General features: G+C 52.2%; 1 protein-coding gene across 7 annotated transcripts in view; it reads right to left on the bottom strand.

The window, feature by feature from the left end:
- The window catches only part of PTPA (protein phosphatase 2 phosphatase activator), a 39,485-nt gene that overhangs the window by 2,042 nt on the left and 10,598 nt on the right, over positions 1–26,845 (bottom strand). For 2 of the 7 annotated variants that reach the window (XM_073022005.1, XM_008005983.3), the window contains 9 exons: positions 26,350–26,447; positions 24,023–24,109; positions 22,505–22,567; positions 17,197–17,322; positions 14,740–14,857; positions 11,620–11,719; positions 9,926–10,050; positions 8,829–8,929; positions 1,763–4,087 (listed from right to left, as the gene is read on the bottom strand). In XM_073022005.1, the coding sequence (XP_072878106.1) occupies positions 3,641–4,087; positions 8,829–8,929; positions 9,926–10,050; positions 11,620–11,719; positions 14,740–14,857; positions 17,197–17,322; positions 22,505–22,567; positions 24,023–24,109; positions 26,350–26,373 (1,191 nt within the window). In that variant the 5' untranslated portion in view covers positions 26,374–26,447 and the 3' untranslated portion in view covers positions 1,763–3,640. Of the gene's footprint in view, positions 1–1,762; positions 4,088–8,828; positions 8,930–9,925; positions 10,051–11,619; positions 11,720–14,739; positions 14,858–17,196; positions 17,323–22,504; positions 22,568–24,022; positions 24,110–26,349; positions 26,448–26,845 lie in introns of those variants that run through there. The other 5 variants (XM_008005984.3, XM_008005985.3, XM_037995342.2 and 2 more) reach the window with 5 other exon arrangements.

Here is a 26,845-nt window from a genome sequence, read left to right as displayed (position 1 = left end):
GGGCAATTCCCAGCAGCCTGTGTGGGGGGCAGGGGGAAAAAGAGTGATGAACAGGGGAATGGCTGAGCAGGGGGGAGGCCCAACTCCCTGAGCCGAGCCCAGCCCAGCCAGGCTCCTAGCAGAGAAGCAGAGCTGGAGAGCAAGCAACAGAGCCTGTCACAGAAGCTAGGCTGGTCCACAGGCAGCCGACCCCAGCTTCCAGCTGCAGCTCCCACAACAGCACCCCCATGCCCACCACACCTGGACACTAGCTCTCACAGGAGCCCTGTGGGCATGCGAGGGTTGGATCTGCCAAGACTGACCAGGGCCTCCTCCCACACCTTTGGCCACAGAAACAATCAGAGTATGTTAGGCACCTCCTGGCTGGGGTGGAACAAGACTTATGGCCTCAGAGAGAGTAACAGTCTCACTCTGTGGCTGTGGTCTCAACCTCCAACTCATTTAGAGAGACAAAGGGGTGCTATGACTGGCCCAGGTTCCCTCTCCTCAAAAACCAGCTGTAGAACACAGGAGGAAGAGGCACGGGGGTGACGAGTGGGTCAAAGAGGCGCCAAGACAGGAGGGAAAGAAGGATGGAAACCAAGTTCATGGTGGAGTGGGGAGCAGAGCCCTGGCCACAGCGAGGATCCTGGGTCTGAGGCACAGAATGCGGGGAGCAGGGAGCGGGAGGTGGTCCCTGGGCGGGAGGGGGAGCAGCCGCAGATCCAGGCCAGAGGCCAAGGCAGCTGCCATGGTGCTTATGTCATCCGGGAAGTGGTCATAAGAGCTCTCCCACCCCCCAGGGCCCTGGAATTCCTGAAGGGGTCAAAGGTCAATCTCCCTCTAGCTCCCACAAGAGAAGTTGCAAGGCCAGAAGGGGTGGAGGCAGGGGTTCTTTCCATTCTGTCCACAGGACCCCAGAGTCAGCCCCCTTAGAGCCACAGGAGAGGCCAGGAGCTGGGCCAAGGAAGCCTAAGGCTCCAGGGCAGGAGGAGCCTCCAGCCCGGCCTTTCTCCCAGCAAGGCCCTCCCATGTACCTGGGTGGAGCAGCGGCTTCAACCTGTCCCCTCTGACCTTCTAGCCAGAGGTGATTCAAGCTGGGGAAGGGACTCCCTGAGTCCTGACAAGGTCCTTCTGAAGGCAGCAACTGCACAGCCGTGGCCCACAGGAAAGACGGGCCCCTCCAACCACACAAGGCCCCTGAGAGCACTTGGTTCTTCGGTCAGAAAAGCTGGGACAGTTAGACCCAAATCCTGAGGCCACCCACTGCCAGGCTGGTCAGACTTCTGTGGCAGCCCAGGAAGCTGATTTCCCTCAATCAACCAGTTCTGACTGAAGACCCAGCCGTCCTACCTACCCCTGGACTGCAAGACTGGCAGGCCTTGGAGGACCTCCCTAGAGTCTAAGAATTGGCCAGAGTCTAAAATGGGCCCTTCGGGACTAAGGGCTACTTGCTAGTAAGTTGCCAATAAGCCCTGAACACTGCAAAGACTTGGTGATTTTTTGTTTTTTTTTCTTTCTCAAAGATGGAGTCTCGCTCTGTTGCCCAGGCTGGAGTGCAGCGGTATGATCTCGACTCACTGCAACCTCTGCCTCCCAGGTTCAAGCGATTCTCCCGTCTCAGCCTCCCAAGTAGCTGGGACCACAGGCATAAGCCACCACACCCAGCTAATTTTCATATTTTTAGTAGAGATGGCGTTTCACCATGTTGCCCAGGTTGGTCTCGAACTCCTGGCCTCAAGTGATTCACCCGCCTCAGCCTCCCAAAGTGCTGGGATTACAGGTGAAGACTTGATCTTTTTTTTTTTTTTTTTGAGACAGTCTCACTCTGTCACTCAGGCTGGAGTGCAGTGGCATCATCTCAACTCACTGCAAGCTCCACCTCCCAGGTTCACGCCATTCTCCTGCCTCAGCCTCCTGAGTAGCTGGGACTACAGGCACCTGCCACCACGCCTGGCTAATTTTTTATATTTTTAGTAGAGACGGGGTTTCACTGTGTTAGCCAGGATGGTCTCGATCTCCTGACCTCGTGATCTGCCCGCCTCGGCCTCCCAAAGTGCTGGGAGTACAGGCACGAGCCACCGCGCCCGGCCTGACTTGGTGATCTTAAAGTCAGTGAGTTCCAGCGTCACCCTACACAGGAGCCTGTCCCCTTCCCCACACAGCACCTGCCACAGGAAGGCCACTTTGTGATTACTAGAGAGCCCCTCGTCCTGAGCTGGTCATTTTCAGTGTCCTCCTTGTGGTCGCCACCCTGTGCTCAGACCCCATGGAGACCCCGACAGCCTGTGCACAGCGGACCATCCCTGTGTTCCTGCCACACCATTTTCAATCCGAATATGCTCCTCCCTCATCCTCTGTCAGCCCGGAGTTCTTTTGTCTCTGGAAGGGCAGGTAAGAGAAGGGGACAGGGTCTCTAACCCTATCCTTTGGGCCTTAGAGCCTGAGTCAAGAGAAGTTTAGAGTCACTTGAATTAAGAGGCTTGTAGAGTACTTCAGGTACCAAGCAGGGAAGGCAGCCAGAGTCCTCTCTTTGGCACACAAGGGTTGGGGTCGGGAGGAGGCTGGAGGGCGCTGTGCACCTCTCATATGCTCAGACACCCTGAGCGGTGGGGTGAGGGGGCACAGTAGAGTGAGAGGTCCCCACTGTGGGACAGGCGGGGGTGGGGTTGTCAGGAACACCAGGACACCAGAGGGCAGTGACCCACAGCAGAGGAGTGGAGAGTCGGGGGTGGCCAGCTGCGGCCGGAAGGAGCCTAGGCAGCTCCAGCCAACAGGCTCTCAGGCCTCTCAGATTAGAGAGGTATGTGGGTTGGAACCTAAACACAGGATGTGAGGTCCAGAGGAAGGGGACCAAAGGGGGAGGGGGCGGAAGGGAGAGAGGGCCGGGCCTGCTCAGTTCAAGCCGGGCCTGCTCAGGCCTGCTCAGTTCAAGCCTCGTTAACCCCTTCAGGACTGAGTGCAGGGAGCCAAGCCAACTGGAAGTATCTGTGCTCCCCCACCCCACTGGCCTCTGGCACCCTTCCCCGTTGTCCCGCCTCTGCTGATGGGATCCAGGAAGCTTTGGGTCCAATGAAGACCTGGAGCAACCCTTCCCAGAAGAGAAGGCCGGCCAGGAGTCAAGAGATGGTGCCCACAGGACAGTGTCTGAGGCCATGAACTAGTCACCAGGACCAGCCTGAGGACAGAAACGAGGGACTTTAGGGACCCATCAATCCAGGTGTGGAACTTCACGTCCAGCCCTTCCCTGGCCAAGGTCAAGCAGTTCTAGAATTAGTCTTCCCAGGAAGTGGGAGGAGCTAGCAGAAGGGACAGGGTAGAAATAAAATGTCTCCTCCTCACTTGCAAGAGGGAAAAGGCCACCTCCTTGGCTGGGAGAACACTGCCAAGAGGGCAGGAGACACCCTCGGCTGCCTGCCAGCAGGGGGAGCTCCAGGAAACCTCGGCTCTCCTCTCCCCCGCATCTGATTTGAGAGCAGGGAAAACCATTTGCATCAAAATCCCTGAAGGGGTCCATAAAAATGCCAATTCCTGGCCTACCCTCAGACCTCCCACCACTCAGCGATCACATACACTAACATTTGAAGGCAGCACTTCAGAGATGCCTCCAAAGGGTAAGACCCTTCCCGGGTATGCCATGGGAGAGCCAGACTCAGGCTGCCTAAGCCTCGAGGAGCCTTCGGCCACTTGACAAGGGAGAACAGAGGCCCCCATCACCCCAACTCCCCACGTAGCAGGTCCTTGCCTCAGCCTCCAAGCTCATCAGGACAGAGCTGGGCTGCAGCTTTTCAGGGCTGGGGTGGCTGGTGCTTCTCTGACTGCCCATGCCCCAGACGGGAGATTCCAAGGCCCTAAGTATCAGAGGGGCTGGCCTAAGATTCAGAGCAGAACAGTGGGGTAGGAGGAAGCAGGAGCCCCAGGCCCCACATATTTTGCTTTGTCCCCAGCCCAGGACTAAGTGCAGCAGCAGGGACAGGCACACTGGCCAGCCCCCACTCACCTCGGCCTTATACATGCGGATGAGACCCTGGTTCACTTTGGACCAGGAAGGGACAGCGCTGATGTTCCACAGCTGGTTGGAGTGCTCTGCAAATGGGCCAGTCTTCATCTGAAAAAGAGAAGCCACAGCTGAAGAGGCAGGGGCTGGCTGGGAGCTCATCCCTCCTCCCCTGCAGCAAAGTCACACCCATGCATGCATACACACACATACACACACACACACGCAACACACACGCAGACACTTGGGGACCAAGCTACAACATCTGCCTGGGGTGCAAACATACAAACAGGCATATGCAAGTGCCAGAGACAGGGTTCCCCCTTGGCCCTCAAGGCCTGCTAGGAAAATATAACATTCCATGCCCACCCACCCACAGCCACCCTTCTTTCTCCCACAGCCAAAAAAACGGGGCCTGATTCCTGTCGCCCACCAAATCCCGCAGCCTCAGGAAGATAAGATCTCCACTTGAGCTTCTGGTGTCGTTCCCATCGACTCCCCAGGAGCCTCAGAGCACCTCTCCAGCACTGGGGTTCACTCAGGCTCAGATAAACAGCAGCAGCACCTCGACCCCACCCCTCCAGGCCCACCCCTTCTCCCCCAGGCCCCCCCCACAGGACACGTGGTCTGCACCTGCCACCAGCAGAGCTAAAAGAGATGAGGAAAGGGTCCATCTGCAAGAGGACCAAGGTGGGTATGACCAAACCCAGGTATCCGACAGCCCTCTGCATGGCAGGCAGAGTGAGGGAAGAGAGGGCAGATGGGAGGCAGGGGTGCCTGAAGGAGCAGCCAGCCTGGCCTGGCCAGGAGGTGGGGAAGGGGTGACCGCCACAGCAGCTGAAAGAGGCAGGCACAAGGACGGATCCATTCCTGGTCCTCCCTCTTGCCAAAGAGTCTGACCCTCCAGGAAGGAAGAGAAAGATTCTGCAGCCAGCATGAAGTTCCCATGACGTCAGAAACCACAGAGGGACGCCTGTGTGCCTGAGCATATCCCCCTGACACCACAAGTCCAGCACATTTGTATTTATTAACCAAGCAGTTCATAATTCCCCTCGACATATCCCCCCAGCTCATAGGCAGCATTTACAGGGGAACAGGGCTCTGCACCCCAGACCCATGCTGCAGAAGGAAGACTCTGCAAAGAAGCTGAGTCTGGCAAACAAACAGAGACTTGGAAGGTTCCAGAAACATGCAGGTGTCAGGGGAGGCTGGGTTATCTGAAGGAGAAAAAATAAGCCAGAAACGCTCTCCAAAATGGGGCATCAGTTCACCACGAGGGCCCTTAGGAGCCCCCACTCTTGAGCCATGGGCTGCCACCTGGTGACCCACTCCTGGCAGGCCTCTTACTTCTCTAGTAAGGGCAACTGTGACAAAACTTTTAAGATTTAAGTCAAAAAAAAACTGTCATTTTATCCCCTCATCTCCCTCCCCTGGCCCAGGTTCCCAAAAAGCCCATCCAAACACTCATGTTCAGAAGCAAGGACAACAGGCTCCTCCCTCCCCTCCTCTCCTCTCTCAGTCTCCACCACAGCCAAGCAAGAGCCCGAGGCACTCGACAGAGACAAAGCCCACCCTGGTCCCTGGGGGTCTTGTCTTGGGCCACTTGCTTCACCCAGAATCATCCAAGGCTCTCTCCTCCAGGAGGGCAGCCAGACACCCCCAGCCTACAGGGGCCTCACCTCGGGGGAGCTTTGTTTCAACTGCCCGGCTAAACTACACTCCACCCCCAGCCCCTCCCTTCCCCCTCCCCGCCCTACCCACCCCTTCCCCAGTCTGCAGGCTCCAGCCCCGTGCATACTTCCAGGCCCAGGAAGCTTAGGAAGCATGGAGCTGTGTAACCAGTTTCACTCTCTGGACAGGGCCCTCTGAGCAAGCAACCAGGGGGCACCCTGTCGGCTTCATCTGCCAGGGCCCTGCCCGGCAAGGGCTCCGAGGCAAAGGCAGGCAGATGGGCACTGGAAGACAGAGCCCCTGCCTCCTGGCCAGCGTCGCCCACCAGGGCCAAAGAACAGATCTTCAAAAGGCCTCTGGCAGAGCCAGGGCTGGGCCCATGTCCTGGAACTCCAGTGACCCTGGGCCCCCACCCACATAAAGGCCAAAGAGGTAGTTTATTTGGAGGGGCTGCAGGCTGCCCCCAGGCCTTCAATGCCCAGGGTCTCCCTAAGTCCTTCAGAAGGAGACCCTGTAACTCTGGCAAAGAAAAACAGACGATGGGGGGAAAAAGGAATCGGGGCTGGAAGACAAAAAAAAAAAAAAAAAATTAGCTCATTCTAGCCACAAAGGGAGAAGAGAAAGAACCAGAACAAGCGAGCGAGCTGCAGCCCGCAGTGACCCCAGGGGAATCGTGTGAGTCAGAGCAGCCATATTGAGCAGGAAATTACTCACAGACGCTGCGTTCCTGCCTCTCCACTCCCCAGAGAATCGGCCTTTTGTAAATGGCTCCTCTGTCAGTAACTGGGGGGATGGGCGGGGGTGGGGAGGCTCTGCACAGCGCCTTCCTGTCAGCTCCTTCCCTTCCAGCTGAAATCTGATCCCTCCCTTCCCAAAACTCCAAATTTAGAAGCCAGATTGAAACTGAAATTCTTTTCCTGCCTGCCCTGGGCTCTTAAAGGCGCCAGGGCTGCATTTCCAGAGGCTACAGAGGCCCTGCAAGGTGGGGTCCCTCACCTTGGATGCCCAAAGGTATCAGTGCGGTCTTGGCATGAGACCCAGAAAGGGCTGTCCGATTCCATTCCCAAGTTCTAGATGTTTTATTTAATCTCCCAGTTAAAAGAGCACCATGGTGAATCCAGGATCTCCAGAGGAAACATTGCCTCCTTCCCAACCAAGGTGTACAGAACTCTGTGCAAGCCTCCAGGTCCCGAGTGAGCTAGGCCAGGCCACTCACCAACTAGGGGCTGCAAAATGCTGCTCACTGCTCCGAGGTGGAAGAGGGTGGGCGCTCTGGAGAACCAACACAACCTGTGCTGCAACCAGCGGCCACGTGGCAAGATGGGCCCTTGCTGCAGCCACTTCAGCTCCTGGGCACACTCCTCCTAGCGCCCACTGTTGAACACCATGCCCAAGAGCCTAGACCCAAAGTGAAAACCCGGCCCTGTGGAGAAGGTGCGGAACAGCCAAAAACTCTAGGCACGCCCTCCCCTCCCTGTTCTTCCTGAGGCCTCAAATAAATGTAACCAAACCCTCTCCAAGTTCAATGTGCCTCTCCTGCCACCTAGTGGCTACTTTGAGATTTCCTCTAGTGGAGTAACTGGGTCCCAAACTTTGGAAAAGCTTTTGGGGTTTTTATACCAACATCATCAGCCAACCAACTAAAGACACAAAATTTTACCATGGAATCAATTCCCAAAATCCTGGAGGCCAGGCCTGGCCTGCCTCCTAGTTAGAATATAGACAGGGCCCCAGAGGCCTGGCCAGCCGCCAGGGGGAGCCCAAACAGCTCAGCCTTTCAGCCACAGGCAAGAGCTCAAGTGTGGAATCTGCACCCTTCTTCCCACCCTGCTCCTCCAGCTTATCCTGAGGTCCCCCAGGGCTCCACAGACCCCCACATTCCACTCCACAGAGAGCAGCACGTGACTGGCTTTCAAGGCAGTGAGCCAGGCTGCCCCCGAGTCCTCCCGACCTTGGGCCTGCCACACTGCTGAGGGCAGCAGATCTCCGGGAATGAAGCGGTGGCCGCCCAGCCATCAGGCCCGGCTCCATTTGCTGACTTGGAAAAAATGTGTCATTCCCCTCTGGCCCCTGGAGTTTGGCAGAAGCCTGGGCCGAATGTTGACCAGGAAGAGCTTGGAGCCAAGGCTGCTGGTTATAACCCAGCTTTCTCCACCTCTTCGGGGGCTCGGAATACACAGCCTGGACGGACAGCAGCCCCCATGGCCAGCGTCCACAGGCCTGCTAAGGACCTCACTGAGGCAGCAGACATCCATGCTGGTGTCAGGAAAGGAACTGAGGAGGGATAGAACTCTCAAACCCTCTCCAGATAGCAGAGCTAGGGCACCCTTTGGAAACTGGGGCACGGGGATGGCAGGGAGGATGAAAAGTCCTAACATCTCCCTGAAGAGAGGTCTAGAGAGCAGAGGGTCCCCAGCTTTCCTGTGCAGTCACCGGGCAAGTGTGTTTAGATGCAGGTTCCTGGCTCTTGTCCCCTAAGATTCTGATGCAGTAAGTTGGGATAGGGGGCCCAGGAATGTGCATTTTAACAAACACCCTAGGAGATCTTGCACAAGTGGTCCAGGGCCCACTATATGGAATCCTGCCTTGGTGAGACAAGAACTTCCAGTTCCAGAGCCCAGCCACGGGGCTGGCTGTCCAGTGACTGCCATGACAGGCCAGGCCTGCATACTCCCACACTGGCACTTTGCTCGGGCCCACATCCTCAGGCACTGACAGAGACGTGTCCCTTCGACAGAAAAGCTGTCTGTGCCAGAGGTTCGCTCCATCTCCTCTGGTGGTTTCATTTTACACATCCACAAGCACATGGTTCTACAGACCCTTGTGGGGCTCCACTGAAAGATGCTGACCCTCCCCCACAAATCTCCCCCACCCTGACCCTTTCAGACCTGCTACAGCAGTCACTAAGGCCAGTTAGTGACCAAGTCTTAGACCCTCATCTTGAGACTCCTGTGGTGTTCAGGAGAAACTGAAGGAGAACTGGGCAGAGGCCCTGACAGTCAGCAGCGGCTGACTCTTTCAGGAGAGGCCCAGTGGTGCTTCCTTTTCAATAACCCACTCCGGCCGGCCCTGCCATTTTGGGCAGCAGCTCTGGCTCTTCTGATCCACTGTAAAGCCACCATCCTCAGTTCATCTAAGCCTGGAGGCAGCCATGGGCTTCTCTCTCACCCCTCCTCCTCACCTCGGTGATAAACAGGATACATTCCAGGAACATGTAGTCCTTGTGGTTCTCATTCACGGCCTTCTCATCCACAAAGTGTCTGGGCTCCAGGTATGGGTGGTCTGGGAAGAGGAATGGGCCCCAGGGTTCAGAACCAGGCCCCACCGCTACCTGGGCAACCCGGCCCAGCAGTCACACCCACCCAAGGGCCTCAGTCCTGCCCATGGTGCCCTCAACACCTCACCTTGAAGGAGCAATAAATGGCTCTGGGTTTGTGTATTCTAATGTGCTAAGCTCTAGCTGCATGGCATTGGACGCATGACTTCAGCCTGCCAAGGTTCAGTTTCCTCACCTGGACAGTGGGGACAAGAACAGCACCTTCTCCTAGGGGCCATGACAATAATTACCACGCTTACAGCACGCAGTATGGTGCCTGGCGCAGGTGCCAGTCAACAGAGCTGGCCTCATGCTGGCAGACCATTCGCAGGTTCACTGAGGAGATTCAGGGAGGCAATGCACCTGAGGCCACAACTAATGGTCATTTATGAATATCATTCTGTAGGCAGTTCACTCTTCATCAAAATAGAGATGATCACCCACCCCTATCCTGAAAACCAGCTTCAAGGGTGGGGGAGTCACCAGAGCAGGCCTCTCTGAGTCCCACAGGAAGCAGGCCCACCGCCCAGCACTTGGCGGCTGCTCCCTAACAGGCCGCTTTGCACACAGCTTGATAATAACAGTGGATGACGCTGGTCACCAAATCAAAAGGGTCCCTCGTTTTCAACATAAAACCCCACAGCTGCTGCCAGGAGCTGGGGCGCATTTCACACCAGTCCATTATGTGCCAGGCATGCGCCCTTGCTCCAGCCCATGTCACTTCCCATTATCTTGGTGGCGCTTGGCCTCCGCCTCCCCCAGCCCACCGCACAGGCTCTCACAGCAGAAGGTCGACAGCAAACAGCCTCCCTCAATAGCTGGTCTAATGCCCTGCTTTCCAAGCTGTCACTGTCTGCCCTGGGCAGGAAGAAGGGAAGGAGGGAGCGCAGGAGGGGCAGGGGAGGGCCACAGAACGCAGCCTTGGTTGGGGGTGGAGGGATAGGCGCCTCCTGCTCCAGTACCTATCAGCTGTGAACTGCCCCAGATGAAGGGCAGAAACTGGAAGTCATCCAGACCCCACACTCCCTGGCTGCCGGCTGGCTCCATCCTGTATGTTTTCTGGAGTTTCCGCATAACCTCAAGGTACCTGCACAGGAGGGCAGGGAAAGGGAAGGTAGCAAAAAGTAAAAAGACAGCCTCACCCTTTTGACCACTGGGAGCACAAGGAGGCCCCCAAAATAACCACTGAAGAGTGTAACTGATCTCAATTTCAATAATGTAGCTTCATTTCCCCCAACAAACACTCAGCCATCTTTTGGCTCAGGAAAGGGAAAAAAATCACTGATTAGGGGCCCAGGTGCGGTGGCTCACGCCTATAATCTCAGCACTTTGGGAGGCCGAGGCAGGCGGATCACAAGATCAGGAGATCGAGACTATCCTGGCTAACACGGTGAAACCCATTCTCTACTAAAAACAAAAAATCAGCCAAGTATGGTGGTGGGCACCTGTAGTCTCAGCTACTCTGGAGATTGAGGCAGGAGAACGGCATGAACCCAGGAGGCAGAGCTTGCAGTGAGCCGAGATCTTGCCACTGCACTCCAGCCTGGGCGACAGAGCGAGACTCTGTCTCAAAAAAAATAAAAAATAAAAAACAAAAATCACTGATGAGGAAGGTGGGTTTTGGTGCCATCAACTCCTGACAACTTGTAAAACCCTGGGCAGGGCCTCAGCCTCTCCAGCCTCAGTCGGCCTGTATGAAAGCTGACACAAGTCCCAGCAGGTTATCTCCTAGGTTCTTCTGGTTCCAACCTTCACTTTTATCAGAGGCTGCATATCAGCCACCCATGGAGCATTGAGCACTGCTCCTGGGTTCCATCACAGGCCTGCCGCAGCAGCACTGCTAGACTGGGGCCCACAATGGGGATTTGAAGAGCTCTGGGTAACTGATCCACATCAGTGCTGCCCAGTGACTAGCTTGGGTGGTTCGGGGCAGGAAGTCAGAGTCTGACTACCTGCATTCAGCTGGCGTAAACCCAGTGAAGACACCAGATAACTCTGTGCCACAGTTTCCTCATATGTAAAATGGAAATAACAGTTGCTATTTCACAGGGTTGTTGTAAGAATTAATGAGTTATACATAAAGTGCTTAGAATTCTTCCTCCACATGGTCAACACCGTGTGGGCACTGGCAAATATTATGTGACAATTCTTTTTCTTTGAGACAGAGTCTCACTCTGTCACCCAGGCTGGAGTGCAGCGGCATGATCTCAGCTCACTGCAACCTCCGCTTTCTGGGTTCAAGCAATTCTCCTGCCTCAGCCTTCGGAGTAGCTGGAATTACAGGCCAGTGCCACCATACCCAGCTGATTCTTGTATTTTTAGTACAGACTGGGTTTCACCATGTTGGTCAGACTGGTGTCGAACACCTGACCTTGTGATCCGCCTGCCTGGGCTTCCCAAAGTCCTGGGATTATAGGCGTAAGCCACCGCGCCCGGCCAACGTGACAATTCTTTCACTTGTTTTTACTTGGAGGTTAATTTGAACCTGTTGGAAAAAAGCCTTGGACACTCTATCCACAGCCACAGCTTGATTAGGACAGGACAAGAGAACCATGAACCACTCAGGAGAACCCTACAGCACCCCATTTCCCAGTCTGAGGAGGAAAGAGATGGCCCCTCATGCCCCCTCCTCCAACCCTCCTGTCCTTTCTCTCACCGATTGAACACCTTGAAGACAATAGCTATTTGGTCATCCACCCGGAGCACCCCAATCTTGCAGAGACAGCAGAGGAAAGCAGCAAAGGCTGCCTCATGCCCTGGAGGAGAAAAAACAACCAACGTTGACAGTCGTCCAGGTAAAGGACTGGGATTGTTTTAGTCTCCCAGAGTCCAAATCACTGATAAGTGCCCCTCTGAGGTAGGTGGTCAACGTGGAGATGAGACCTCTTCCCCATTCAGAAAGATATGCTAGGTCCTTTCCTTTCAAGAACTATAATACTGGCCGGGCATGGTTGCTCATGTCTGTAATCCCAGCACTTCAGGAGGCTGAGGCAGGCAGACTGCTTGAGCTCAGGAGTTCGAGATTAGCCTGGCCAACATGGCAAAACTCTGTCTCTACAAAAAATACAAAAATTAGCCAGACATGGTGGCATGTGCCTGTGGTCCCAACTACTCAGGAGGCTGAGATGGAGGATCACCTGAGCCCAGGAGGTTGAGGCTGCAGTGAGCCATGATAAGGCTACTGCACTCCAGCCTGGGCAACAAAGTGAGACTGTCTCAAAAAAAAAAAAAGAAAAGAAAAGAAAAGAAAAAAAAGAACTACCAGTACTATAATTCTACTCCTAAAAGACCCGGGCTGGACATTTACATTTCATCATGTAGGTTTAACTCACTGAGCAATTCCACCATATTTACTGAGCACCTACTATGTAAGCAGTCACTGTCCATGTTACACACTAGGAGACAGTGACAAGTAAGTCCCTGCCCTCAAAAAGTTTATGATCTATCAGGGACAACAGACATTATAAATATACAGTCATTACTATGATTCCAGCTCTGAAGGAGAAAGACAAGGTGCTAACTGGAGGATATCACAGGAGGACCCTGACATAAGGGTTCAAGGTTTCCCCTAAGGAAGTAACATCTAATCTGAAATCTGAAAGATGTGAGTTGGCAAGGCAAAGGGAGTGAGGGAAGCAAGAAATGCATTCTAGCCAGAAGGAATAGCATGTGCATGGGCCTTGAGGCAAGAAAAGGCTTGATCTGTTTGAGGAACCCTAAGGAGGCCAGTATGTCGAAGGCAGTGAGAGCAAGGGAGAACCTGTGATGACAGGAGGCTACAGGTCACATGGGCCTTGTGGCCATCAGAAAGAGCTCAGACTTTACCCTAAGAGCAAGAGGGAGTCACTGCAGGCTTCTAAGCAGGGAACACATGATCAGATTACAGGGTGAAAAAGCACCCTCCTTCCTTTCCCAGTCATATCAAACAGCAATGGTCTACACTATAGGAACTACTCACTGGACTGTGATTGAATCCCATTGTTCACAGTGTCACAGAAAACCTATCTGGAGGGAGGTGAGAAGAGAATTTGTCAGTGAATACTTCTGTCCTGTCTCTGGAGGACAAAGACCCCTCCAGGTCCTGGAAGCTTGTGAGCTCAGTTTCCTTCCCCTGCCACAGTTTCCAATTATGACCAGCCATGGCCCAGGCTCCCATTGTTCAGGGGTTCGAATGCAGCTGGGGCACCAACCCCTGCTGACTTGGCCAGTCTTCCCTCCTTGATCTTTTCCCTGCTGGTCTTAGTCAAAGCCCCACCCGGTCCAAGAGGGCCCTTCTCCAGGGCCTGCCTCTGTGGCCAGGGCTCCCTCTTGTAGATCACATTCCCCAGACAAGGGGAGGGCTGAGCGGTGCTCCCATTTGCCTGCTTCAGGGAAGAAGGAAAGGTGGGCCCTTACTAAAGCAGAGGTCCTCCTTAGCTACACAGGCCATGCCCTGACCTAGAGAATGCCTCCCTTTTATATTTTCGAGAGATGGGGTCTCAGCATGGTGGCTCACACCTATAATCCAAGCACTCTGGGAGGCTGAGGTGGGAGAACAGCTTGAGCTCAGGAGTTCAAGACCAGTCCAGGAAACATGGCAAAACCCCTTCTCTATAAAAACTACAAAAAAATCGGCCTGGCGCGGTGGCTCACACCTGTAATCCCAGTCCCAGCACTTTGGGAGGCCAAGGCAGGTGGAGAAGTAACCTCACCACAGGTCAGGAGTTCGAGACCAGCCTGGCCAACATGGTGAAACCCTGTCTCTACTAAAAACACTAAAATTAGATAGGTATGGTGGCGTGTGCCTATAGTCCCAGCAGAAGAATCGCTTGAACCCAGGAAGTGGAGGTTGCAGTGAGCCAAGATCGTGCCACTGCACTCCAGCCTGGGCAACAGAGTGAGACTCTGTCTCAAAAAAATAAATAAATAAATTGCCGGGCTGGTGGTGCACACCTGTAGTCCCAGGTACTGGGGAGTGGGGAGATGCAGAGGCGGGAGGATCACTTGGGCCCAGGAGGTCAAGGCTGCAGTGGGCCAAGATCACATCCCTGTACTGCAGCCTGGGTGACAAAGCAAGACCCTGTCTCAAAAAATATACATATAAATAAAAATAACTTAAAATAAATTTTTAAAAAAGAGATGGAGTCTCACTACATTGTCTAGGCTGGTCTTAAAACTCCTGAGCTCAGGCAATCCTCCCCCTCGGCCTCCCAAAGTGCTGGGATTACAGGCGCGCACCACAGCACCTGTCCACACTTCCCTTTTAAGGTGCCCACATGCTCCCTCTCCTCAAAGTCCAAGTCCGCTTGGCTTACATGGACCACAGAACCAAAGAGCTCAAGAGCACAGAGAATGTGGCTAAGAGACAAGGGGTGCAAGGGAGAGGGTGTGCCACGACACTGCAAAGGCCACCAAGAAGCGTTCCCATTTCTCAAAGCTTCAGTAAGCTGCTGCCTTGACATACAGTAAGTGCTCAATTAATAATTATTATTTTGGTGATGATGAGTTGCTCACAGACCATTTTCACAACAGAAAGCAGCGCTGCGTGAGCACCATGCACAGGGCATCAGCTCCCCCTGGTGGACTACGGCAGAGCCACAGCATCCGGGCCTCCCTGCATGCCGACGCCCTCCCTGCCCGTGAAACCACCCTGCACCCCAGCTGGCTCCAATAGGCTGCAGGTGCTTGGCGAATTCTTGATTGCTCTTGCTTGCTCAGAGGGCCCCGAGACCACCTGAAGCTCAAAAAAGAAAGCAGTGAAGCTAGGTAAGTACAGAGTCCCACAAGCAGCAGATACCTGTGCCGTAGTCAATGCGCGTGGAGTTCCCCACTGACTCCTTTAGGTAAACAGCCACCTCAGGCACAGCAGCTGCCAGATGGGTGGGGACCACTGTGGCCACCAAGTTTTCTGCTTCCTGGTAACACAAGAGACACAAAGTGGTGGCAGCACATTAAGCAGCATCCCAGTGGGCAGGTGCCCAGGGGCAGCACCTGACTGGGGGCCCACGCTGCCATGCCAGGCCAGCCTGGTTCCCTGTTCTGACGGGCCACAGAAGGAAGGGGAGGGACAGCATTTATTAATCTACAGCAGAAGACTACCCAGGCAGTTTATCATCAACTGATTCTTCCAGGGCACAGGGGTCTGGGGCAAGACAGGAGGAATCTGGAAAAAAGCCTCAACTCTCCCATGTGGTAAATCACTGGAGCCCCCACAGAGACTCTGGTAGGTCAGTGCTATGATTCCCACACAGGCCACCTTCCTAAGAGCTTGTGTCACGTGCCATTAAAAGACATGCAGAAGAATGTTCACAGCAGCATTGTTTAGAGTAGCCAAAAGGTGGAAATGCAATGGAAATGTCCATCAACAGTGAAATGAATAAAGTGTGGTATAGTCATACAATAGAACACTACACAGCAAAGAAAAAGACTTACAGCTAGACACGAAAACATGGATGAATCTCAGACATGACATTGAGCAAACGAAGCCAGAGAGTTATACGAAGTTCAGAAACATGGAAAAAAATCAATTTATGGAATAGAAATCAGAATAATCTGAGCGATATCAATTGGGAAGGGGAGCACTCCAGCTAGAATGTTCTATTGCTTTGCATGAGTGGTGAATCCATGGGTAAAAAACTTGGCATGAGTAAGCTGTACAGCTATAATTTGTCAGCTTTAATATATAACTCAAGGTTGGGCGCAGTGGCTCACACCTGTAATCCCAACACTTTAGGAGGCCAAGGTGGGCAGATCACCTCAGGCCAGGATTTCGAGACCAGCCTGGCCAACATGATGAAACCCCATCTCTACTAAAAATACAAAAATTAGCCACGGATGGTGGCGCATGCTGTAGTCCCAGCAACTTGGGAGGGTGAGGCAGAAGGATTGCTTGAGCCCAGGAGGTCAAGGCTGCAGGGAGCTGCACTCCAGCCTGAGCAACAGAAAAGAAAAAAAAAAAAGACCATGTACCATCTTAAGAGTCCAGAGGCAGGCCCGGGCCTCTCTTGGGAACAGCACTTCACTGGGTCCTGAGTCCTCCCCTCTGCTCTATGTGAAAATATTAGGCCAGAGCAATTAGGACCCAAATTTCCTTAAGCTCAGTTGTAGACAACTGGCATGAGAATCTCCTGGAAAGCTGGTGAAAATCCAGATTCCCAGTTCCTACCCAGACCTGCAGACTCTGCTTTTCTAGACAGGGTCTGAGATCCTGCATTTTTATTTTATTTTTGTTTGCTTTGAACAGGTAACACCTTCATAAGATTCAAAAATAAAAACATCAGTAGGGGATCAGTTCAATAGACTAGTCCATCTACACCATGAAGTATGCAGCTAGCATTCCAAGCGGGTGTGCAATGGCTCCATCATAGCTCAGTGCATCCTCAAACTCCGGAGCTCAAGTCATTCTCCTGCTTCAGCCACCCAAGTAGCTGAAACCAAAGGCATGCACCACTATTTCTTATTTTTTGCAGAAACAGGGTTTTGCTATGTTGCCTAGCCTACTCACAAACTCCTGGGCTCTAGTGATCTTCCCACCTAAACCTCCCCGAATTCTGAGATTACATGCATAAGCCACCATGCCCAGCTATTAAAAAAATTCCTTTTTTGGGGCCAGGCACGGTGGCTCACGCCTGTAATCCCAGCACTTTGGGAGGCCGAGACGGGCGGATCACAAGGTCAGGAGATCGAGACCATCCTGGTTAACACGGTGAAACCCTGTCTCTACTAAAAATACAAAAAATTAGCCGGGCGTAGTGGCGGGCGCCTGTAGTCATAGCTACTCAGGAGGCTGAGGCAGGAGAATGGCGTGAACCTGGGAGGCGGAGCTTACAGTGAGCCGAGATCACGCCACTGCACTCCAGCCTGGGTGACAGAGTGAGACTCCGTCTTGGCGAGGGGGAGAAAAAAAAATTCCTTTTCATAGCTGCACAGTACTCCATGATGTGGATGGACAAATTTATTTAAATGATCCCCTACAGATGGATACTTGGAACATTTCCAATTTGCCATAATACAAATAGTGACTTAATAAACAGCCTTATAGTGCAGAGGGCTGTATATGCATAGTTGTGTTTCCCAGAAGATGACCAGAGTATAAACTCATTTGTAATTCTGCTAAGTGAAATTGCCATTTTAACAAACTGTCTGAGATTTGTATATGCCTAGAAGCACTATACAATGCAGGCCCTTTCCCAACTGGTGCCAGAACCACCCTCACTGCCAGCCCAGTCCCTGGCCTGTCCTGTGGCAGCCTCACCTCATCAAGTTTGGCATACCAGGTCCTGTATGCCTTATTCCCAAACCGAGAGGGCTGGTCCACTGGAGGAGTCTCATCAATCCACCTGTCCAGCGTGTTGAGAAGAGCAACTAGTTTCTCAATGGCCTGTGGAGGCAAAATAGAGGGGTCCAAGCCACAGTGACAAGTGGCTCCCGCTTAGCCACAGAGGGAAGTCCACTGCTGCCAGACAATGACCAACCCCTTGGCATGGCCCCTGCTGGCCACCCTCCCCCATCCTTCTTTTTTTTTTTTTTTTTTTTTGTTTTTGAGACGGAGTCTTTGCTCTGTCGCCCAGGCTGGAGTGCAGTGGCACGAACTCGGCTCACTGCAAGCTCCGCCTCCCGGGTTTACGCCATTCTCCTGCCTCAGCCTCCCGAGTAGCTGGGACTACAGGCGCCCGCCACCTCGCCCGGCTAGTTTTTTGTATTTTTTAGTAGAGACGGGGTTTCACCGAGTTAGCCAGGATGGTCTCGATCTCCTGACCTCGTGATCCGCCCGTCTCGGCCTCCCAAAGTGCTGGGATTACAGGCTTGAGCCACCACGCCCGGCCCCCCATCCCTCTTTCTTCCCCACTGTCCTGAATATGAAGGAGGGTCAGGAGAGCACGATGGGATTTCCAGAGAGGGAAGCACACTAGGCTGATGGGACAGGGACGGGGTGGCTTTAGCACCTGGTTTCTGTAGGCAGCCTACCCATGGGCTGCCACTATAGATAAGCAAACTCCAGCCCTGACATCTTTTTAAAAAGACTTTATGGAAGCCTTTTATTCAGTATGCAATACCTACTCATCATAAAAAAACAGAAATATAAACAGAAGAAAATGAAAATGACCAGTAATCCTGCCACCCAGAAATACACTAAACTTTTTTTTTTTTTGAGACGGAGTTTCGCTCTTGTTGCCCAGGCTGGAGTGCAGTGGCGCAATCTCGGCTCACTGCAACCTCTGCCTCCCAGGTTCAAGCAATTCTCCTGCCTCAGCCTCCCAAGTAGCTCGGCTTACAGGCACACGCCACCACGCCCAGCTAATTTTTGTATTTCTAGTAGAGACAGGGTTTCTCCATGTTGGTCAGGCTGGTCTCAAACTCCTGACCTCAAGTGATCCACCTGCATCAGCCTCCCAAAGTTCTGGGATTATAGGCGTGAGCCACCATGCCCGGCCTACACTAAACATTTTAACATACCCTTCTGTGTTATCTTCTTATGGTGTTTTATATTGTTTAGCATGGTGGGTCTGGATTCAAACCACAGCTAAAACACCATTTAGTTGCTGTGAGACCTTGAGCAAGTGACTAACTCTGAGCCTCTCAGTTTCTTCGTCTAAAAAATGGGGCTGATGATAAATACCTCCTAAGTTGCATAGTGCCCGGCACGGGGTAACGGAATACATTCATCACAGGACACCTTCTGCTTTGCAGCCTGCTCCTTTTCCTCATGAACCTCATTCCACATCTACATATAAACATAATCTTATGACAACCTTTACTAAGTGAATAACATTTCATCGTGCCACTGTATTATAATTAACTAATTCCTCACTGTTAAATATTTGGGTTATTTCCACCTGTTTCACTATCTATTTCATACACAATGCTACGGTAAATCAGTTTGCAACTCAAATCTTTGTGGAAATGCCATCATGTGCAATGCTTTGTAGGGTGGCAGAGTTTGAGAGCCCATCCCCTTACGCTTTTCCCACAGAAGACAGGGACCAAGAAGTAGAATCGGAGTCAGAGGTACGGGCAGCATTGGCACATAAAATGTTACTCAATGAAGAAATCAAGTGGCTGTCTACCCAACCCAAAGGTCAGTTAGAAGGTGCTCCTTCCAGGCTGGCTTGTAGAAAAAGGCCAGCACCAGGGGTGGTGGAAAATACAATGCAGAGGCTATCTGCAGCCAGTCAGTCCTGGGAAGAGTCCCTGCCAGGAAGTGGATCTTGCCTGTGTCTATGGAAACAAATGGTATAAGGAGAAACTTACAGGAAATCCTGGCACTGGGTAGGAACTAGCAGGGTGATGCCCACGTGAGAAGTTACGCCTGGGAGGACAAGGCAGACTAGGCCTGCCAGGTGCAAAGACTCAGCCAAGAGCTATGTATGTACTTGGGGAGAGGCAGGCTTAAGCTAATGAAACTCAGGCTGGCCATGCCCCCAGCTGCATATGTGAAACCCGCCCTGAATGCTGCTCTCTCTCATCTCCCCTTTATCTAGGCTTGGGGCATGGAAGGACAGGAAAAGTAGCCTGTAAGAGGAGAAATTTCCCTTTACACCTGGCTAAAGCAGAGGGCCAGGATGGCATAAAGCTGCCTTGCTGAAATGTGAGAGCGCTGGCAGAGCCTGGCTTTGTGAAGAACCAGGAATGGCTGATAAGCACAGGCCAGACCTAACCCATGCAGCAATGGGGGCTTACAATGGATGGCACAGTTATCTTGGCCCCAGGAAGCACCAGTCAGCCCCAGATGCCCCAGGGATTTCAGTCTTAGGCAAGGCACTGAAGGGGACAGAGATGGCAGAGGTCACAGGAGCCAGGCCCCAGCTGCTAGCTCAGCTGGGCCAATGAATAATTCAAAGGCTCCCAGCTCCTCTTCAGGAGAGGGCTTTTTGAACGTAGGGGCTGCCTCTATTGTTTGTTGTGTTGGGAGAGAAGGGCTGGAAGAAAGGGAACTGGGGCTGAAACCCCTTTGAGGCACAAAGAACAACTCCAGCTCTCCCATTCTCCCTAGGCCAGTGCTTCCTTTTTGGATTTCAGGGACCAGTAAAATCTTCCCTAAAATTGTACTGTCCATTTTTGAATTTTGCCCCCTTGTAGGTTTTAAAAAGGTAAACAGAACAACAACAAAAATAAACCTATCACATTTATTTTGCAAAAATCAAAAATGTTAACCCCCATAAGAGGAGGACAGGCATCATTTAAAATAAGAGCTAGCTGGCCAGGCGTGGTGGCTCACGTCTGTAATCCCAGCACTTTGGGAGGCCAAGACAGGCAGATCACCTGAGGTCAGGAGTTCGAGACCAGCCTGATCAACATGGAGAAATCCCATCTCTACTAAAAATACAAAATTAGTCGGACATGGTGGCACACGCCTGTAATTCCAGCTAGTCAGGAGGCTGAGGCAGGATAATCATTTGAACGCAGGAGGCAGAGGTTGTGGTGAGCCGAGATCGCACTATTGCACTCCAGCCTGGGTTGGAACAAGACTCCATCTCAAAAATAAAAATAAAAATAAATAAATAATAAAAAATAAAAGCTAGCTTTTTTTTTCTTTTTGAGACAGAGTCTCGGAGTCTCGCACCGTCGCCTGGGCTGGAGTGCAGTGGCACCATCTTGGATCACTACAACCTTCGCCTCCTGGGTTTCAACGGATTCTCCTGCCTCAGCCTCCCAAGTAGCTGGGATTACAGGTGCCTGCCACCACGCCCAGCTAATTTTTTGTATCTTTAGCAGAGACAGGGTTCCACCATGTTGGCCAGGCTGGTCTTGAACTCCTGACCTCGTGATTCACCCGCCTCGGCCTCCCAAGGTGCTGGGATGACAGGCATGAGCCACCACGCCCAGCCAAGAGCTAGCTTTCTATGCAACAACACTATTGAAAATTAGAACTCACTAATGCCTAATGGTAACAATAGCTAATAACAATCCAAGTATTTATTTAGTATGTGTTAGGCACTATGCAAAAGACAACCCCTACTCATGGGATCTCAGTGAATCTTCCCCAAGGGGCCATGAGTAGTCTGCTGACTCTTACCACTCTACAGATGAGGAAACAGAGGGTCAAAAATGACAAAGTCATTGGTTCACAAGTGATGAAACTAGCCAGCCTGACTCCAGAACCCAAGCGTGTAACCACACTGCAATCCTGCCAAAGCATAGTCCTTGAGCTAAGACAATACCTGGGCCGGGCGCAGCAGCTCGTCTGTAATACCAGCACTTTGGGAGGCAAAGGCAGGTGAATCACAGGTAGGTAAGGAGTTTGAGACCAGCCTGGCCAACATGGTGAAACCCCATCTCTACTAAAAATACAAAAATTAACCGGGTGTGGTGGCGGGCGCCTGTAATCCCAGCTACTCAGGAGGCTGAGGCAGGAGAATCGCCTGAGCCTGGGAGGTAGAGGCTGCAGTGAGCCAAGATCATGCCATTGCATTCCAGCCTGGGCGACAAGAAAAAACTCAAAAAAAAAAAAAAGACAATACCTGGTTGTTGTGGATGGCTACCATCAAAATCACGGGCAATTACGGGACTTGGCAGTTAAGGATTTGCTGCGGTAATTACAAACTTCCCCTCTAATTAGCCTTCCTCCACGACATTCCTGGCCCACTGAGTACAGCTGAGCATCCCTTACCACAGGCTCCAGGAGGAACCCCCTCTTTCCCCAGCCATCCTGCACCCAGACCCTCAGTTCCAGAGCACTGAATGAGCCCAAAAGGAACCCAAAAAGCCACTAATGGGCCTGGCTCCCAAGGGAAGGCTGCCTACCAGAAGCACAGGCCTGGTTCTCCTGAAATGAACAGAACAGGACCTAGGTCACCCTACAGTCAGACAGGCCCAGCAGTAGGCAGCTCTGCCAGGGGCTGGGTATAAGGGTGAAGCATGCAATGTTGATCTTGGGGCAGGTGGAGAAACTGGGCCAGGGCAGGGCCACACCTTACCCAACAGGCCCAAGGCTGTGGCTAGAGAGCTGGGTAGGCCAAAGTACTGAGAGAGGACTTTCAGTCCCTGGTGTCTGAGATAAGAGACTCAAGGTGGCTCCGGGCCAACTGGGACACGAACCCAAGAGGCTCTTGGAGGCCTAGGTCCTAGCCCTGGGAGACAGCATCCAGAAAAAGCAAAGAGCCAGTAAGGCCACACCTTCCAATCAGTATCTGCCTCCCCTCAGCTCTTGCCCTCGCTACACAAACAAAACTATCTCTGAAACAACGTCCAGAAAGCACCCACCAGGCAATGTGAACCCAAATGCAAAAAAATGCATGTGCCCTTTGACTCCACATTTCCGGGTCTAAGAATGAATCCTTTGGAAACAAGGCCCACAGATCTATGTGCAGGGATGCAACGATATGCGAGGAGCAATGTTTACCTAGACAATCTAAAAGTCTGAAGATGGGGGCTATTTAAATAAATGAGGGGCCAAGTTTGATGGCTCACATCTGTCACCCCAGCACTTTGGGAGACCACGGCAGGAGGACTGCTTGAGCTCAGGAGTTCGAGACCAGCCTGGGCAACATGGTGAGACCCTGTCCCTATATTTAAAAATAAAATAAAATAAAATAAAACAAATAAATGAGGGCACAGCTCACTGCAGGAGAAGAGGAGTTCTTGCTTTCCTGGGTGTCCACTGTCAGTAGGGGCTGCCCTGGAAGCTGGGTATGAGAAACACAGGGAGAGATAAGCTCTGCTGTGAATGTGTAACACGTATCTATTACTAATCTCTCCAGTGAGCACATTTACTATTTTGTAATCTGTTTTAATTTCAAAAGTTATATAAAAACAGCAGGCCAGGTGCACTGGCTCATGCCTATAATCCCAGCACTTTGGGAGGCTGAGGCAGACAGATCACCTGAGGTCAGGAGTTTGAGACCAGTCTGACCAACATGGAGAAACCCCGTCTCAACTAAAAATTCAAAATTAGCCAGGCGTGGTGGCACATACCTGTAATCCCAGCTATTCAGGAGGCTGAGGCAGGAGAATCGCTTGAACCCAGGAGGCAGAGGTTTTGGTGAGCCGAGATTGCACCACCGCACTCCAGCCTGGGCAACAAGACTGAAACTACGTCTCAAAAAAAAAAAAAAAATTAGCAAAAATACTAACTATAGGCCGGGCGCGGTGGCTCAAGCCTGTAATCCCAGCACTTTGGGAGGCCGAGACGGGTGGATCACAAGGTCAGGAGATCGAGACCATCCTGGCTAGCACAGTGAAACCCCGTCTCTACTAAAAAAATACAAAAAACTAGCCGGGCGCCGTGGCGGGCGCCTGTAGTCCCAGCTACTCGGGAGGCTGAGGCAGGAGAATGGTGTGAACCCGGGGGCGGAGCTTGCAGTGAGCTGAGATCCGGCCACAGCACTCCAACCTGGGCGACAGAGCGAGACTCCGTCTCAAAAAAAAAAAAAAAAAAAAAAAAAAAAAATACTAACTATAAAACAGCATGTTTACCTTGATCTCAATTTTATAAATATCCACCTATTCACAGATTTTTAAAATTAGAAATATAGACATGAAAATGTGAAGTGCACATGTATTTGGGCAATCTTATTTTCTGCCCCGGCCCGGTGGTGGGCACTGAGCCCACGAGACTCTGAAGCTATTTTTTTTCTGAGACAGAGTCTCGCTTTGTTGCCCAGGTTGGAGTGCAGTGGCGCAAACTCAGCTCACTGCAAGCTCCGCCTCCTGGGTTCACGCCATTCTCCTGCCTCAGCCTCCTGAGTAGATGGGACTACAGGCGCCCGCCACCACGCCCGGCTAATTTTTTGTATTTTTTTTTTTTTAGACGGAGTCTCTCTCTTTCGCCCAGGCTGGAGTGCAGTGGCGCAATCTCGGCTCACTACAAGCTCCGCCTCCTGGGTTCAGGCCATTCTCCTGCCTCAGCCCCCCGAGTAGCTGGGACTACAGGCGCCCGCCACCAGGCCCGGTTAATTTTTTTGTATTTTTAATAGAGACGGGGTTTCACCGTGTTAGCCAGGATGGTCTCAATTGCCTGACCTCGTGATCTGCCCGCCTCAGCCTCCCAAAGTGCTGGGATTACAGGCATGAGCCACCACGCCCGGCGACTCTGGAGCTATTTTTGGAAAGGCTGCTGCAGCAGCTCCTCCTGGGCCTACCTCGGAGACTTTGTACTCGAAGGTCAGTTTCTTCCCCTTCACACCTTCGTTGAGGGTAAGGATGAATCCGATGTAGTCAGCGTATGCCTACCAAACAGAGAGGAGAATGGGAGAGGGGTGGCAGACCCCCCCCACCACCTGCCCCAAGCTCCACCAGGTTACCAAAGAGCTCTGAGTTTTCTACTTCTCTTGAGCCTGACTCCCAACCCCACAGCAGGAGAAGTAGAAACATAATGCCAAATACCCAACCCCTACCCTCCAGAAAAGCTGGCAAGACAGTGACCACAGCAACACGCTAATCTCCAGCCAGAACAAGTACTCACTATTGCTGCTAGCAGTTTCTTGACACAATAGACCTATAAGGTAGACACTGCTGTTGCCGTCTTACAGATGAGAAAACCAAGGGTTTTGCCCCCAGCAATCAGCCACCACAGGCAGGCCAGGCTGTCTAGTTGCAGTGCAGATGCCTGCCACAGACAGGTCTCCCCACACAACCATCCCCAGCTTTCAACCGGACACTCTCTTCCCTGCCAGGCTGCAGTTACACCCAACATAGGGATAAAAAAGCACTGAGGGTCAGGTGTTGTGGCTTAAGTCTGTAATCCTAGCACTTTGGGAGGCTGAGGCAGGAGGATCACTTGAACCCAGGAGCTTGAGACCAGCCTGGGCAACATAGTGAGACCCCATTTCTCCAAAAAATTAAAAAGTTTGCCAGGCATGGTGCCTGTGGTCCCAGCTACTCAGATGGCTGAGGTGGGAGGATTGCTTGAGCCCAAGAGGTGGAGGCTGCAGTGAACTGTGATCATATCACTGAACTCCAGCCTGGGGGACAGAGTGAGACCCTGTCTCAAAAAAAAAAAAAAAAAAAAAAATAGCATTGAGGTGCAGGCCCCTAGAGAGGCAGGTGCTGGTAACAAGTGACTCCTGTTTGGTTTTGCTTCTTCTTCATCCCTTTTTCCTCTCACTTTCTTTCTCCTTATCCAAGCTGGGGTGTCCACAGTAAGCCCTGAGACAAGCCCTGATATCTAGAAGGAAGTATTCCTATACCAAGATCTTCCTGCCAGCCATGGGATGACCCCCAGCAGGCCAGGCCTCTCCAAAGCAACTCTCCCAGGCCAGGGCAAGTCTAAGCCCCCTGTCCTGACTGCAGCTACGCTGGAACACATGGATGAGAAGCAGCAAAGGAAGTGTCACATTTGGATTCAGACAAACAAGCAGGTTCTCAACTAGAGCAATCTGGCTCAGAGAAGATCTGACAAGATCTGGAGACAATGCTAGTTGTGACAGCTGGGGAAAGGAATGCTGCTGATATCTAGTGGGTAGAAGCCAGAGATATTACTAAACGTCCTACATGGCACAGGACGGCCCCCTACAATGAAGAATTATCTGCCCCCAAATGTCCATAGTGCTGACATTGAGAAACTCTGAGGTAAAGCAACCAAGATGATGAAAAGACTGAAACTATATCCTTTGAGTCCCTAAGCTGAAGGGACTGTTGATCCTGGTGAAGGCTCAGAAAAGACATGATAACCATTTCCAAACACTGAGAGGGCAGGCTTGTGAAAAAGGAACCACACAGGCTTAGATGGCCCCAAGCCCCAGTGAGGACAAGGCAAAGAAGTCATAGGGTGTGAGTCTCCTGGAAAATACGCCCAGCACGCGAGGACCCCTGTGCCCAGCCTTCTGTATGAGCAACACTCTCCAGCTCAGCTCACAGGCCGGGGGCAGCAGCCTGACTAGAATTGGGCCAGAGGCCTTCCCTTAGAAATTGAAATTGGCTTTCTTTTGCTCAGTCTGTATTTCCACAGCCTGTACCAGAAGCCTGGGAGGTACAAGTAGTTATCTTCTGCCCATCATTTCAGTTGAGCAGCAGAGAAAGTCAATCTGTGCCCAGTGCTCTGGGTCCCAGCTCCTAGGTATGTGCAGGCTTAGCTATATCCCTGGCCAAAGGTTCCATGAGATAGCCTCTTCTCCCTTTGAGGCACTGGCTGCCACACTTGCTGTTACTTGCAGCCAAGAATCAAAGTGACTCGCTCCATCATTTCGAACACTCATGTTCGGCCAATACAGCAACACACAAGGGGCAATGGCTTATGAGAACCAGGAGCGGAACCCTCCCGGGCTACCCTGGCGCCAGCCTGATAAAGCATCTAGGGATGGGACAGCCAGCTCCCCTGTCACCTTTCTCCCTAGCTTCTGAAAACTCAGGCTCCAAGAGCAAGAAGGGCCAGGAACTCACCACCTGTCATGCCAGGAAAACCACTGCCTTTGAAAAGCCCAAGTTTCTCACTGCAGTTCCAAGCCTAAAGTGCAGACACCACAGGTACCTGAGAACGCTTCCATTTGCCCATGTCTGGAACTGTGTGGATCTCCTTTTTTGGAATGATGAAGTTCTGAGTGGCTGGAGGGGCCTCCTCCGAAGAATCTTGACAAAATGAAAAAAAAATATATGTAAATAGAATCCTCCCCTATAACACACACACTCCTTCTCACCTTTTTTTTTTGAGACAGAGTTTTGCTCTTATTGTCCAGACTGGGGTCCAGTGACATGATCTCGGCTCATAGCAACTTCCACCTCCAGGGTTCAAGCAATTCTCCTGCCTCAGTCTCCTGAGTAGTTGGGATTACAGGCATGCGCCACCACACCCAGCTAATTTTATTTATTTATTTATTTATTTATTTAATTTTTTTTTGAGACAGAGTCTTGCTCTGTCGCCCAAGCTGGAGTGCAGTGGCGCGATCTTCACTCACTGCAACCTCTGCCTCCCGGGTTCAAGCGATTCTCCTTCCTCAGCATCCTGAGTAGCTGGGATTACAGACGTG

This window comes from Chlorocebus sabaeus, chromosome 12 (genome assembly GCF_047675955.1).
Source record: "Chlorocebus sabaeus isolate Y175 chromosome 12, mChlSab1.0.hap1, whole genome shotgun sequence".
Lineage (NCBI taxonomy): Eukaryota > Metazoa > Chordata > Mammalia > Primates > Cercopithecidae > Chlorocebus > Chlorocebus sabaeus.
The sequence above is the reverse complement of the archived record's forward strand: the minus strand, read 5'-3'. Positions and strand labels throughout refer to the sequence as shown.